At 46.4% G+C, this 15535-nt stretch overlaps 1 protein-coding gene and 2 long non-coding RNA genes across 8 annotated transcripts in view; 2 read left to right on the forward strand and 1 right to left on the reverse strand.

The window, feature by feature from the left end:
- Nucleotides 1-3401, reverse strand: part of Ephx4 (epoxide hydrolase 4) — a 28158-nt gene extending 24757 nt beyond the window's left edge. The window contains exons 1-2 of one of the 6 annotated variants that reach the window (XM_076937802.1): nt 2212-2350; nt 1670-1868 (exon numbers count right to left, since the gene is read on the reverse strand). In XM_076937802.1, the coding sequence (XP_076793917.1) occupies nt 1670-1681 (12 nt within the window). In that variant the 5' untranslated portion in view covers nt 1682-1868; nt 2212-2350. Of the gene's footprint in view, nt 1-1355; nt 1528-1669; nt 1869-2036; nt 2169-2211; nt 2476-3338 lie in introns of those variants that run through there. The other 5 variants (XM_076937806.1, XM_034509125.2, XM_076937805.1 and 2 more) reach the window with 5 other exon arrangements.
- Nucleotides 2475-14078, forward strand: LOC143442998 (uncharacterized). Its single transcript, XR_013111645.1, has 2 exons — nt 2475-2683; nt 13247-14078. It is a non-coding gene; the product is annotated as an uncharacterized LOC143442998 (long non-coding RNA).
- Nucleotides 2690-7588, forward strand: LOC143442999 (uncharacterized). The gene is made up of 3 exons (XR_013111646.1): nt 2690-3199; nt 3305-3328; nt 5736-7588. It is a non-coding gene; the product is annotated as an uncharacterized LOC143442999 (long non-coding RNA).
- Nucleotides 14079-15535: the final 1457 nt, after the last annotated feature.

Genomic DNA, 15535 nt, shown 5'->3' on the forward strand with positions numbered 1-15535 from the left:
CCCCCTTCCCTTCTCTTATTTTTAGGCATCTCCTTCCTACACTGTGATCTTGAGTGTTTCATATTCGCTCTCCTTTGCTGCCCGTTTCCTCTGTCACATCTGTGTTTCTAACATTGGAGTATACCAGTGCCCGAGAGTTCGCGCCCCATTTGGGAGATGATTCCCTCCAGAAAGGAAAGGGCTGGGGACAACAGAAGAACACTCCAGACACCAAGGATATGGGAACACAGACAAGAAAGGCAAAACCCCCAGAAGTATGAAAAACGACAGTACAAGTCAAAGCTGAGCACGGACTTTGTCTCCAGCCTTTAGATCCGAGCATCTAGCATGTCATTTCCCTCAACTCCGTCACCTTACTTTAGAAAATGGGGCCCGGGGGCTGGGGCTGCAGAGCAGCGGCAGAGTATTTGCCTTTCAAGCAGGAGACCTAGCTTCCACCCCCAGCACTGCAATTCCCTCCCCTGAACGAGGCCCAAGTAAGTCACATAAGTCATGAAGGTCATGGGAGTCACGGGAGGGCTGAGGATGTAGCTCAGTGGTAGACCACTCGTCTGGCACGACCAATGTGTGCCCTAGCATCACTAAATAAACAGATGTTAAGAGGAATGAAGTATCCAGATGACCAGAGTCACCACTGTGTCTATTTCTTCCTCCTGCTTCTGGGGGAAGAGAAAGGCATTCTGAAGAACTAAGGGAGAGTCATGAGCTTTGTTTCATCAAATTGGACAGAGTTAACAAATGTGACTTTGCTGTTATCTTTAAAAAAATATTTTAGTGGTGGTGAGTCTTGGCCACCACCAGTCTGGATTTAATAAAGATTTTTATCGCACTGGGTATATGCCAGTATGAATTAGTATGAATTATTCTAAGTTAAGTCCGTTTGCCTAGGTTTCTTTTCTTTTTCTTTGTGGTTTCTCCTCCTCCTCCTCCTCCTCCTCCTCCTCCTTCTCCTCCTCCTCCTCCTCTTCCTCCTCCTCCTCTTCCTCCTCTTCCTCCTCCACCTCCTCTTCCTCCTCCACTTCCTCTTTCTCCACCTCCTCCACCTCCTCTTCCTCTTCCTCCTCCACCTCCTCCTCCACCTCCTTTTCCTCTTCCTCCTCCTCTTCCTCCTCCTCCTCTTCCTCCTTCTCCTCCTCCACCTCCTCTTCCTCCTTCTCCTCCTCCACCTCCTCTTCCTCCTCCTCCTCCACCTCCTCTTCATCTTCCTCCTCCTCCTCTTCGTCTTCCTCCTCCTCCTCCACCTCCTCCTCCTCCTCCACCTCCTCCTCCTCCTCCTCCTCCTCCTCCTCCTCCTCCTCCTCCTCCTCCTCCTCCTCCTCCTCCTCATTTTCCTTCTTCTTTGCGAATGAACATACTTAATTCTTACAACAGTTTCAGGCTCCTCTTGCCTTTCTGAATCCCAGTTGTTGGGGAGTTTTTTAGCTTCTGCTGAAACGTCAGAACTCACTAACACAAAAATCTCCTCATATGCTGCCTTTGAAAGGCTTGTGAGTCAGACTGCAGGTCGTATCACAAAGACTGTATCACTCCACCACCTGGCATCAGGAAATAGAACGTCTGTGGGCTGTGACAGAAGTTGGGACGAGCACGGACAATGAAAATCTGTTGGCACAGTTGGCATTTTATTTAAGAACGGCGAATGAAGCTTTATTAAGAAGTGGGCACCTACTTTGTATCCCATTCTCTTTTATTCCTGACTTCTTGCATCTGCTTCCTTCCTCACAAACACAAACCATTTCTTATCGTTTAGTGCTGCCTAGGTCATCTGAGATTAGAAATGACTTTCCAAAGAACTGTCCATTCGCTCCATCTCAAAATCTGGACAGCAGGGCACCGCCAGGAGCATTATTCTGTAGCTGATCTGAGCCCTAAAAGGCAAAAAAGGTGACAGGAGACAGCTTCTCCTTGCAGTACGAAAGGGAGCAGAATTATCCTGAGTTGCTTCAGTAGGAGGAGGATCCGGTTAGAGAAATTCCACATTCTTAAATACACCCCCCACCCTCAACACACAGGTTAAGGAGGGCCACCATACTGACCCGCGGAACAGTCCCTGGCCCGGTCCCTCCTGCCTCCCCTGGGGTCCTCCGGGTGCCCGCAGCTATCGGGACGCATCTCGGAAAAATCGGCCCGGAGTCCTAGGCACCGCGGCTCCCACAGCTCCCACCCGCGTCCCTGTCCCTCCCCCGTCTCCAGGCCGGCGCCGGCCTTCACCTTGATGCGCACGTAGCAGTGGGTCCCCAAGGAGGGGTCGTTCAGGCACGCGGGAGGGTTGGCTCGGGCCGCCCAGCGGAAGGTCTGCGCCGGAGCCCTACCGATGCTCCACAAAAGTTTGAGCAGGTGGACGGAGGCGCACAGCCCGCAGTAGCCGTACACCAGGGACCAGTAGAGCAGGGCGCGCAGCGCGGGCAGCAGGCGGGGCGGGCGCGGCGGGGCCATGGGCGCCTGCGGGAGTCGAGCTGCGGCGTCCCTCCCGCGCCCGCCCGCTCGCCCCGCACACGCCGCGCGCCCGGGCCTCGGGGACCGCGCAGGGCGAGGCCCGGGCTGTCCTCCTCCCGTGCCACGTCGCTAGAGCCGAGCGATATGAAGACGACGCCGAACGCCATACCCGGGTCCCGCCGAAGCGCCTGGCTCTGAACGGGTCCCAGCGCCCCGGGTCCCAGAAGCCGCAGCCCTTTTCCCGGAGGTGAGAACCGCGGAGGGCGGGAGGGACTTTTGTACTGAACTGTGGTAATTATTTCTCCAGGTGGGCACCCCTGACAGTCTCTTACAGGTATAAACTGTTCTTTAACTGGGTTCAAAGTTACCAAACACCTCAGCCAGAAAAAAGCAAAAAGGCACTTCAGACCAAGGCACAAGGAATCAATTAGCTTCGCCCCCACCCTTAGCAAGGACTCCCCCCTCCTCCCTCTCTTCGCCTTAATGTTTCCCTCCCCCCTCCTCCTAGACTCCACAATAGTTTACAGCACCCCCCCTTAAGAAACATTCATTCTTTTTTAGTCTTCCCTTCCCTTCCTGTTTCCTTCCCTCCTCTCTGCTCCCTTCCTGTGTGTGTGTGTGTGTGTGTGTGTGTGTGTGTGTGTGTGTGTGTGTGTGTTTCCCCTTCTGGAGATGCAGTTACAGGTGACTGTAAGCCTCACCTCACCCCCACCCCCTGGAATGAACTCAGGTCCTCTGAAAAAGCAGACAGTACTCTTAACTGGTGAGCCATCTCTGCCCATTTTTCTCATCTGTATAGGTAAGGGCTGTTATAAGTATATCTACGTAAAATGTTTCTGCGTGAACATTTTTTTTCTATTTCACCTAGAAATGACATGGTGGGATCAGGTGGGTAAGTGTACCTTTGGCTTCCTGTGACAGAATCAAACTGGTTTCCAGAATGGCTGCTTGGTGCTAGAGAAGTTGCTTAGAGCCTAAAAGCCAGAATTCTTAAGGCCCTGGATTCAAGTCCTACTCCAAAAAAGTGACCATACAATTTTGGAATCCCTAACATTCAGAGAATTATTGCTGGGTCCCGTTCTTGGAAGCACTGTGTACTGAACGCTTCTTAATTTCACTCGTTTCAGAGGTACAGAGTAAACGATTCTCTCGCTCGCTCTTTTTTTTTTTTCCAGAGCTGAGGACTGAACCCAGGGCCTTGGGCTTGCTACCACTGAGCTAAATCCCCAACCCCTAAACACTTGATTCTCAGTAGGAGGCGCTGTCTTCCAGAAGGAAGGGAGCTGCCCGGGGCAGAGCATGGAGGAGAGGAGCTGGGGAAGTGGATGTTTTAGAGCAAAGTTTAATGACACATACGTCTGAATATGCCAACAAACGCTGTGCATGCTAATTTAAATAATGAATAAAAAAGAATAAAGCATAATGTGCATCTATTTCCTAATGGCGAATAGTACCAGGCATCTTCTGGGAGATCACACGTCATTCTTCTTTGACAACGTATCTATACAAATCCTCTGCTCGGCGTTGATCCCCCCAACCCCGCTATGGAAGCAGGGGTGGTAGGCCTGCATGCACCAGCACTGGGCTGGACCCACAAATGCTTTTGTTCTTTGTTTTTATAGTCAGACATTCCCACAGCTGAGTTAGAGAGTTCCTCATGATTTACTACAAACCTTATACGTAATTTGACTTGTCGTTCCCCTTAGTTTGTATTTGTCTTTTCGGGGGGGGGGGGCGGGGGGAAGCTTTAATCTCGGTGAGGTCAAATTTGTTAATTTTTTCATCCTTTTAAAACAATAAGTCTAAAACTTCTTGGCCCAGCTGATGAGACTAAAGATTTTCAAGTTTTCTATTGTGTTTGTGATGGTTTTGGTATAAGATGTGAGGTTCCATTTGAATATGGGTATTTGGGACTCTTCTGTGGCACAGGTTGAGAAACCCAGCCTGTCTCTAATGAGTTCATGTCTATTGGGTTGAGTTGTTGCTGTGGCTCTCTGGTTCCATTTTGGGGGTCTCCAGTCTATGCCATTCCATTGGTCTATAGTATGGGGTTGTGTCTTGTCTTTTTCTTTCTTTCTCATGTTATGATCCATATTTGTATGCATTTTTTATGTTCTTGTACATATCTCCTAGTCTGTAGTGGTTTCTTTGGGGCATATACTTGGCAGGAACTGCTGCAAACCTAAGAGACAGAGTTTAACATACAACTATTTGATTTTATGAAACAGGATATTTTACAAAATGGTTATGTATTTTGGCCTGGTGGTGTGTAACTTCCCACTAATCCTTTCTAACATGTGCTGATGGGAATATTTTAGATAACTTAATGCATTGAGATCACTACCACCACATATGGCTTCAGTCCCATTTCCTTCAATACCAAAGAAGCTGGATGTCTCTTGATGTTCACTATCCATCTGAGTCTCCTGCATCCTGCATCTGGCCCAGAATTAGCAAAGTCTGTGTATTGTTCTCAATTCTCCATGCTTCCAGTCAGGTGTAGCCAAAGAGATTGGGTTGTGGTTAGTGGGTTGTGAGTGCAAAAGGCCTCTTTCAAGTCTGGTGATTATAAAAACCTTTCCACGAGGGGTATAGTGGTTTGAGCGAGCATTGCCACCAGAGGCTCATGTTTGAAGGCTTTGTTCTCAGTTGGCAGAACTGTTTTGGAAGGATTATGAGGTATGGCCTTGTTGGAGGAGGTGTGTCACTGGGGGTGAGATTTGAGGTTTCAGAATCTCGCATCATTCCTAGTTAGGTTTCTTTGCCTCATGCTTGTGGATTAAGTTGTAAGCTCTCAGCTACTGCTTCAGACCCATGCCTATTTGCCTCTGAAACTGTAAGCCCCCAACGAACTCTTTCTTCTAAAATCACAGCAATTGAAAGGCAACTAAGGCACTCTTCAGAGGTTTTCCCAGTTTTCTTTCTTATTTTAGTATTATTTTGTTTTGTGTTTTTTGTTGTTGTTGTTGCTTTGTTTTTGTGTTGTTTTGGTCTTTGAGCTGGGTTTCTCTGTGTAGCCCTGGCTATTGGGAACTTGAGTTGTAGACCAGGCTAGACTGGAACTGAGAGATCCACCTGCTTTGTACTCAGAGATCTGCCTGCCTCTGCCTCCTGAGTGCTGGGATTAAAGGGATATGCCACCACAAGGTCCAGGTGGAGTAACCACAGACAGAAAGGAGGCGCTCTGGTGTGCATCTCCAGAGTAGGAGAGTCCGTCAGAGTGGGGCCTGCATTCCTTTGTCTTCTGGTGCTATTTCTGCATTTACAATCACAAGCTGACACACATTTCCACTTTGCAGTTTCAGCAGAGACCTGCCATCCTTACTATGTATGCAGAGGACTATGATCTACAGTGTGGAAGAAACTGGAAATCAGCAGTGAATTGCACACAGCTTTTCCTTCCCTCATGCAAAAACTAAAATCTCATGAACCAGGACAGTATGCACTGATGAGGGCCTAGGTTCATGAGATGTGGTTAGAACAGGGCAGAAACTGTAGCACTGGGCACCAACTGTCAATCAGAGGTGGCAGCAGCCATGGCTAGCACCTTACTGATAACTCACACATACACCACATATCACACACACCAAGCACACATACACACACACATGAATGCACAAAGCAAAGCAAAAACCATATCATGCATATATATACACATATGTATATATATATATATACACACACACACACAAGAATTCATTTTTCTCAATTTTAAGAAAATCTGGTCAAAAACTGACTTTTGTTATTCCTGGTTGGTTTCAGGGATTCTCATTAAATCTGTGTTAGGTCTTTTAATTTTGTCCTTTAGATCAGTGGTTGGCAAATTTTCCAACACATTCTAACACAGTAAGAGGTGGGATAGTAAACATTTTGGTTTTTTTTTATAAATTACAGTGTGTATGTGGGCATACGTGAGGATGTCAGAGAACAACTTGAGGTAGTAGGTTTTCTCCTTCCACAGTCTTGATCCTGGGGATCAAACTCAGGTAGCAAGCAGCTAGGTAGCAAGCAGCTTTTCCTACTGTGACTAGGTATAGGTTTGAATAAGAATGCCCTCTCCCCTAGACTCATGTGTTTGAATGCTTGATCCATAGGGAGTGGCATTATTAGGAAGTATGTCACTGTGGGGATGTGTTACAAACTGCTCTGCCCCACACTTGGGGGCCAAAATGTTGCGGACCGCTCTGTCAATGTTGGAACCTGTACTACCAAAAGCCTTGGGGGCTAAATTGTTAAAGCCCACACTGCCCCAAGATCCTCGGGTTGGGGTTCAGCAAGAGAGTGAGTGAGGGCGGACGCAAAGAATGGAGACTAGACAGAGTGTGATTCAATCCCGTTTATTCTTCAGTCTCTCTTCTTCTCTCCAAGTCCCTAGTTCCAAGTCCCTGGTTCCTAGCACCAAGTCTCAAGTCCTAATCCTAGTTCTAAGTTGCTAGTCTCTTTCCCAGTTCCAAGTTACTTCTTCCAAGTGTCTAGTCCAAGTGTCTAATCCTAGTTGCCTGTCTCGAGTCTCAAGTGCCTACTCCAAGTTCTCTTTCCAAGTCTTGAGTGTCTAATAATTCCTTCTGTCTGCCTTTTATATGTCTCACTTCTAAGCCACGCCTTTAAGCCACGCCCTTAAGTCTTATCTCTGAATCACACTTTTAAGTCTCACACACCCAAGGGAAAATCCTGGGTATCTAAAGCAAGATGTTATCAGAGTGTGCTCAGCTGTTGTAGGCTATTGTAAACAAGTCTCTTGTCAGGGTATATGGCTCAAGACGGCTGCAAGGATGATAGCCACCTTCTGTCGGCTCCCCATAGGGATGGGCTTTGAGGTCTCCTATACTCAAGCTATGCCCAGTGTGACACACAGTCTCCTTTTGCTGCCTATGAATCCAGATGTAGAACTCTCAGCTCTTCAAGCACCATGTCTGCCTCCATGCCACCATGCTTCCCTCCCTCTGTAGTTTCCCTCCGAAACAGTAAGCCAGCCAGAATTAAATGTTGTCCTTTATAAGAGTTGCCATGGTCCTGGCGTCTCTTCACAGTAATGAATCCTAAGACACCTACTGAGCCAACTTCATCATTAAACACAAAAGCAACCATAGCGTGTAAATAAGTTCATGAAGGTATGCACCAATAAACTGTCTTTCTTTTCTTCATCCTCCCTTGGCAGACACCATGCAGGAGAAGCTGCAGTGGGCAAGTGAGCTTCCTGAGGCAGCCCGCTGTTTTGCACAACTGCCGTGGGTGAACCCTGGAGAGTCACCACCCCAGGAGCTTGGTCCCGGGACTGCTTCTTGCTGCTACTGTGCCTTCTCATGTTGGTCATTGCTGTATTCCTCATTGTTCTGACATGGTGTGATTGGGCAAAGACCCTGTTTGCCCATGTACCTCTCCTCCTCTCTATTTTTATATAAACCTGAGACATATGTAAATAGGAGGCAGGTTGAGAGTTTGCCTGCCCTGAGGTTTTGCTGTAAACTCTAATAAACTGTCCTTGTGCTTTAGGATGAGCTGCTCTAAGAACCTCAAGGGGGAGCCCTGGCTTCTCCAGCATCTCATTGGCTCTGTTTCTCTGAGAAGCTGATTTTGCAGAGAGAACTCCTTTGCCTCTTTTAAGACAAACTCATTAAGGAGATGGGGGGGGGGGAGTACTTACAAGACAGGGTGTACTTATAAGACTGAAAAGAAAGTTGGTAAGTCTCTAAATTTAATTCTAATCTACTCTGATTTAAAATCCTAACGGTGTTTCCATTCATCTGACTACTGCATACTAAGGTGATGGTAAATCTTAGGTAACAACAGTCACTCACACAGAAGTTTAATAAATGAGCTGTGGCTGCATCAAGGACAATTGATCTGGAGGAGAGGAATGCAGATACTCACTCACCAAGTACCACAGGCAGAATGATTAATCGGCATGGAATCCTCAATAAAGGCGCATCTGGAATTTAAGTGTTCATGAGGCCAAGAGGGTGGTGGACGCCTGCTCTACCAGCACCTGGGAGGCAGAGGCAGGAGGATCAGGAACACCTGAGGTTTTATAGAACCTTTAATTGCAGCCTTTGTGTTTGATCCACCTGTGCCTATTAGGTGAAATCCTTCTTGGGAGGTGGAGGTTCCAGTAGCCCAAGCCTGTCAGCACCACGTAGCATCTGAGGCCAGCAGAGACTTCCCTGCTTTGCTGGAGCCATCTGATGTTCTCACCAGTGTGTTTTATTTTAAAGATTTCCTGATTTATGACTTTGTTACTATGAACACTTCAGATACTGTTGCCATGTTGGGACAGACATAGCATTTGGCAAATTCCTTGGTCATGGAGATTCATACTGGGCTCTAGAACAAGCCACTTCTTCTACCTGAGGCAAAAGCTGTCATTTTATGTGGACAGTCACGATGCAGGAAGACAACAAAATCACCGGATTTTTGTTAAATACAGTCAATCAGATCCCCATGTTTCCATATTTGAATGAGGTTTATAATCATCTCATTGGACAGTACATAAACTTTGTTTTAGATATCATTGGGATACAAGGAGATAAACTTTCCTAATGTCTCAACATCTTATATTTAAATCATTTCTAAAATATTTTTATTAAAAAGGGAATAGACTTTATACTTATATACATATATATGGATACACATGCACACACACCTATTTATCATATATATATATATATATATATATATATATATATATATATATATATATCAGAGAGGGAGAGAGAGAGCACAGTCTCCCAAGTTGACTCTATTCATGTATAAACTTATTTCAGATTTAGCAAATTTTAACCACTTACCTCTACATAATTATGCACAAACTAATGTGATACACCAAAAAGTTTGTAACACAAAATGCAAATATATCTGTAATAAAACAGAGAATTACAGGTAATAGTTTCTTTACTATAATGACTTTCTGAATTTTAAGCTTTAAGGGGAGTGTCTGTCTCTCTGGACCCTGGGATTTGTACATGTTAGGCACGTCATTGCTGAGCTACAATTCCAGACCTGTCTTAATAACTTTTTTATTGCTATAAGGAGAAAAGTTTTTAAAAGAGCCAAGAAAGTGAGAAGCCAATATAAAGAAGGAAATGGTGATTTTTTTTTCTTTCATCTTCAGAAAAGCCCATTTATATGCTGGTAATTAGTGCCAGCAGGGACTCTGGCACTGGAGGAGAAAGGAGCAGCAGGGCACACAGTGACCCCTTTAGCTGTGGTCCTCCCCTGCAGCTGTGATCCTCCCCTGCAGCTGTGGTCCTTCCCCTGAAGCTGTGGTCCTTCCCCTGAAGCTGTGGTCCTCTTGCAGCTGTGATCCTCCTCTGCAGCTGTGATCCTCCCTTGCAGCTGTGATCCTCTTGCAGCTGTGGTCCTCCCCTGCAGCTGTGATCCTCCCCCTGAAGCTGTGATCCTCCCCCTGCAGCTTTGATCCTTCCCCTGCAGTCTGTGATCCTTCCCCTGAAGCTGTGGTCCTCCCTTGCAGCTGTGATCCTCTTGCAGCTGTGATCCTCCCTTGCAGCTGTGATCCTCTTGCAGCTGTGGTCCTCCCTTGCAGCTGTGATCCTCCCCCTGAAGCTGTGATCCTCCCCCTGCAGCTTTGATCCTCCCCCTGCAGCTGTGTTCCTTCCCCTGAAGCTGTGATCCTCCCTTGCAGCTGTGATCCTCTTGCAGCTGTGATCCTCCTTTGCAGCTGTGGTCCTCCCCTGCAGCTGTGATCCTCCCCCTGAAGCTGTGATCCTCCCCCTGCAGCTGTGATCCTCCCCTGCAGCTGTGATCCTCCCCTACAGTCTGTGATCCTTCCCCTGAAGCTGTGGTCCTTCCCCTGAAGCTGTGGTCCTCCCTTGCAGCTGTGATCCTCCCTTGCAGCTGTGATCCTCCTCTGCAGCTGTGATCCTCCCTTGCAGCTGTGATCCTTCCCCTGAAGCTGTGGTCCTCCCTTGCAGCTGTGATCCTCTTGCAGCTGTGATCCCCCCTTGCAGCTGTGATCCTCCTTTGCAGCTGTGGTCCTCCCCTGCAGCTGTGATTCTCCCCCTGCAGCTGTGATCCTCCCCCTGCAGCTGTGATTCTCCCCCTGCAGCTGTGTTCCTCCCCTGCAGCTGTGTTCCTCCCCTGCAGCTGTGATCCTCCCCTACAATCTGTGATCCTTCCCCTGCAGCTGTGATCCTTCCCCTGCAGCTGTGATCCTCTTGCAGCTGTGATCCTCCTTTGCAGCTGTGATTCTCCCCCTGAAGCTGTAATCCTCCCCTGCAGCTGTGATCCTCCCCTGCAGCTGTGATCCTCCCCTGCAGCTGTGATCCTCCCCTGCAGCTGTGATCTTCCCCTGAAGCTGTGATCCTCCCCCTGCAGCTGTGGTCCTCCCCTGAAGCTGTGGTCCTCCCCTGCAGCTGTGATCTTCCCCTGAAGCTGTGATCCTTCCCCTGAAGCTGTGATCCTCCCCCTGCAGCTGTGGTCCTCCCCTGCAGCTGTGGTCCTCCCCTGAAGCTGTGGTCCTCTCTCTGGAGCTCTCCCAAGGTGACTCTGGCTATCTCCATGCAACAGCAGGATGAAGTAAGTGGCACAGAGTTATTGTGGTAGTGGGTGTTGTGTGGTTCCCCTGAAGGGAGTAGAGGTGTTTAGTACAGTTGACTGTTCAGGGACAATGAACAAATCATGAAAACTCAAGACTTGTGGCCACATGATGGCTTATCTGAGTGTGAAGTCAGAAATGTGAAGAGACTGCAATTACAGTGTTGCAATTTTTCTTTAGTCATATTCAGTGTTGTTGGGTGCAGAGCAGGCAGAGTTCATGAAGGTTTGAGCTTAGACAAATGACACAGCCAACAGGGTTGAGAAGTAGGCCAGGGAATAGTTACAACAACCCACCACAAGTGTACTATAAGCAAAAAGGTCTTAAAATAACCAATCAAATAAGACCATTTAAAAATACAGTCAATTTTGACATATAGTTTGGGGTAGGGCACAGAGGGCATGAACTAGAGAAGTGTTGTGTTTCACTTTGTTCTTTAATCATATGGATGGAAGTTCTCAGGAAATAGCCACATATATTTTAAAATCTTTTCATGATATAGATGGGCTTGTGGAACAATGGATAACACATTGCACTTCTAGGATGCTCAAGAAATTCAAAAGTTCCTACCAGGATGGCTGGCTAAGTAGAATTTTTTTTTCTTTTTTCTTTTTAAATTATTAATCATTTTATTCATTTACATTTCAAATGATATCCCCCTTCCCAGTTACCTCTCCACAACCTCCTCCATACCACCCCTCCTCTCCCCCAGTGGAAGAGCGAGGGAGGACTGAAGGAGCTGAAGGGGATTGCAACCCCATGGAAAACCTGTATCAACCAACTGAACCACCCAGAGCTCCCAGGGACTAAACCACCAAACAAAGAGTACACATGGAGGGACCCATGGCTTCAGACACACTTGTAGCAGAGGACTGCCTTATTTGACATCAGTGGAAGGGGAAGGAGGCTTGATGACCTAAATAGAATTTTTTTATTATAGATAGTTAGAATGTTGCAGATCCATAGACAAAATTATCTTGGACTTCCTTAATTAAAAAAGCACTCATTGCCTTCTTCTGTATCTGGCCTAACATCCTTTTCAACTATCCAGTAAAAACCTTTGGGCTGTATTGACAAGACCAGCCACAAAATAATGACAAAAGACCTGAAACCTGTACCAGAGTGCCTCTCACACTGCAAGCTACATATCCAAGTTTACACTGATACAGTGAAAAAAGTGCTGACCTGGGACTGCTTTGTTTGGTGACTGTGACAGTTCATGTGATGGCTTTCAGGTTGGCAGACTCTTAATTGGGGCAACCTGAATCCATGTTCTTAGCCATGATCACTGATATCTTAAGCCTTTTGAGATATGGCTGTGATTTTTGTAACATTTCTGACACGCAATGTGGAGCACTGTGGATGGTGCAATTTTTAAAAATTGCTACATAACTTGCTCCCCCACCCCCTGCTCCCAGAAGAATATACTTTCTTCTGGGTCCCTGGGCTATCTAGTCACAGGTTCTTGGTCATCCAAGCAGTGTCAGGCATGGGTTCCATCTCGTGGAGTGGACCTTAAGTCAATCAGATACTGAACAGTCATTCCCACAAGCTTTGTGCCACCATTGCCTAGCAAATCTTACAGGGAGGACACCATTGTAGATCAAAGGTTTTGTGGCTGGGTTGTCTATGTTTCTCTTTCGGTAGCATGCAAAGTACCTTTCTGTATCAAAGACACTAGAAGGCAGGGGTAAAGACACCAGCTCAGCTTCTCCATGTTCAATGAGTTGACTCTTTTGCCTGCTTTTGGGGCCATTTTGCTTCTACTGGGGTGACGCACCTTCACTGGTGGTATCATCAGCAGGCACTATCCATATGGCCTCCTAGGTAAAATGCTGGTGATTTTATGAGCTCACACCTCCCTGTGGTTTGGTCTGTAGTCCATTGTGAGCTGACTGTTGGATGGCCTCTCTATTTTCAGAACATTTGGTTGGAACACTCATGTATTTAACTAGCATTTAACCTTATCATTTTTTCTCTTGACACTCCTCTAATATCTAATTATGGGCTGTTGAGGCTGGAGAGATGGCACATCAGTTAGGAGAACTTGCCAAGGACTTGGGCAGTTCTCAGCACCCACACCAGAGTTTACAATCCTACATTCGAGGCCAGTTCTAGGGGATCTGTCACCCTCTTCTGGTCTCCAATAAGGTACCAGGCATGCAAGTGGTTACAAAGACCACACCCATGGTCAAAACCCTAGTACACATAAAATAAATCAAACTTTAATTCTGGGTTGTTTTTCTGTGTCCTCTACAGCTTACCGTGATGTTTCCTCCTTTTGGTTTAGAAGTTTGCTGAACTCCTGATCGTGAAGACGCCAAATATAAGAGGTGCTCATTTTCTCCAGCCCAGCAAGGACGAGGCGGCAGAGGACAGTCCCCAGCATATGCATGGGCCTCACAAAGACAGCGCACAACACACCCTGTTCCTGGGTGAAAGGAACCATATTGGCTCCTCTGAGAAGTGCAACCCATGCATGTTCTTGAGCCCACACATGTTCCTGACACTCTGCAGGATAAAGCCCAGATGCAGTGGAAGGGACAGAGCTTGGGACAATGAGCTGCTCCTATCAGCAGCACAGGAATCTGATTCAAACCACAGATCTCTCCAGCTAACACAGAAGGCAGGTGCTGGTTTTTAAGAAAGAAAGGATGCTAAGATGGAAGACAAAGAAAGGAAGGAAGGAGGAAAAAGAAGAACGAACAAACGAACGATACAGACAAGGAGACATTTGTTACTCTGTCTAGTTTATATATGATGACTATGATAATTTAACTGTCAAGTGCTAAAAATGGGGAGGTTTTGGATTTCCCAAGTTGGCTTTTCCTGTTGCATGATGAACAAGAGGCCCGAGGGAACAGGACCACAGACCACAGATAAGGAGCCTGCTTTAGCTATACTTTTGCTAAGAGTTTTGATGAAATGATGCTGTTTCTATTTTTTAAATAAATGTTTTATCAATATTTTTAAAATTTTTAGGAAACAGGAAATAAATTTTGAGAGGTCATTTCTGAACTAAAGATACATCCTGGGAAACTTTTCTTCTTCCCACACTCTCCTCAGCCCACACTCTCCTCAGCCCACGCTCTCCTCAGCCCATGCTCTCCTCAGCCCATGCTCTCCTCAGCCCATGCTCTCCTCAGCCCATGCTCTCCTCAGCCCATGCTCTCCTCAGCCCACGCTCTCCTCAGCCCACACTCTCCTCAGCCCACGCTCTCCTCAGCCCATGCTCATGCATCATGAACTTTGCTTCTTCTTCTTCATCACCTTCCCCTGCCCTCCCTAAATGTCTGCATCAAATGCTATAGTCTCTCTTTAAAGATGAAGTTTAGTGGAAAAAATATCCTTTTAGTATTTATACCTTTCAGTGTGGATAAGATCCCCTGGGATCCTTCTTGAAGCTGCTCTCAGCCTGTTCTCCTAGCTTACCTCTATTCCTCTCTGCCACCCACCAACCTGAGAAGCACTCCCTACCAGGCAACCCACAGCCACACTTTCCTATGATCCAGAGAGGGCAACAGATGCCAAGGGATGGAAGACTCACTCAACAAAGACAAGGCCAGAAATCAGCATCTACAGGCATCTCAACCTCGCTAAGCCTCAATGCCGAGACACCAATGCAAAAACCACAATGATTCCTATCCTAGGCACTGGTCTCCACCTTAATCCAGGAGCCCTACCCTACTAGAGTCAGCCATAAGAAAGGCAATAGAGCTGAGGCATGAGACAAGGACTTCAAAATAGCCATTATGACTACAGCTAAGGACCCTACGAAAGATATGAATGAATCCCTTACAGAAGTCTGTGAAACACAAACAGTAGAAGGAAATGAGTAGAACAGTTAAGACCTGAAGGTGCAAAGAGGAACATAAAGAAAACCAGAACAGAAAACTTGGAAAAGAACAACAGAAAACCCAACAAAAGCCTCAGAGGTAAGGCCCATCAGACAGAGCACGAGACATGGAAGAGAAAATCTCAGGTTGAAGACAAGGTAGAAGAAATAGAATACCTCAGTCAACGAAAATGTTAAATCTAAAAACATCCAGGCACAAAACATCCAGGAAATCAGGGACATTATGGAAAGATTAAATCTATGAATAACAGGAGAATAAACCCAAGCCAAAGGCACAGAAAATATTTTCAACAAAATCATAAAAGGAAAGCTTCCTACCCTAAAGAAGGAGGTACTTATCAAGGTACAAGAAGCATACAGAAAAAAAAAATAGCACCAGAAAAGAAATTCTCCACAATAATAGAAACACCAAACATACAGAAAAAAATAATATTAAAAGTAATATATAAAGGCAGTCTTCTCAGTGGAGACCCTGAAAGCCTGAATGGCCTGGATGGATGTTCTACAAATGCTAAGAGATGGAAGATGCCAACTCAGACTAAACTTTCTATCTATAGATCTATAGAACTCTATACCAAGCAAAACTCTCAATCACAACAGATGAAGAAAAATATTCCATAATAGAACTAAATTTAAGCAGAATCTATCTACCAATCCAGCTCTACAGAAGGTACTTCAGCCTGAAAAGGCTG

This window comes from Arvicanthis niloticus, chromosome 7 (assembly GCF_011762505.2).
Source record: "Arvicanthis niloticus isolate mArvNil1 chromosome 7, mArvNil1.pat.X, whole genome shotgun sequence".
Classification (NCBI taxonomy): domain Eukaryota; kingdom Metazoa; phylum Chordata; class Mammalia; order Rodentia; family Muridae; genus Arvicanthis; species Arvicanthis niloticus.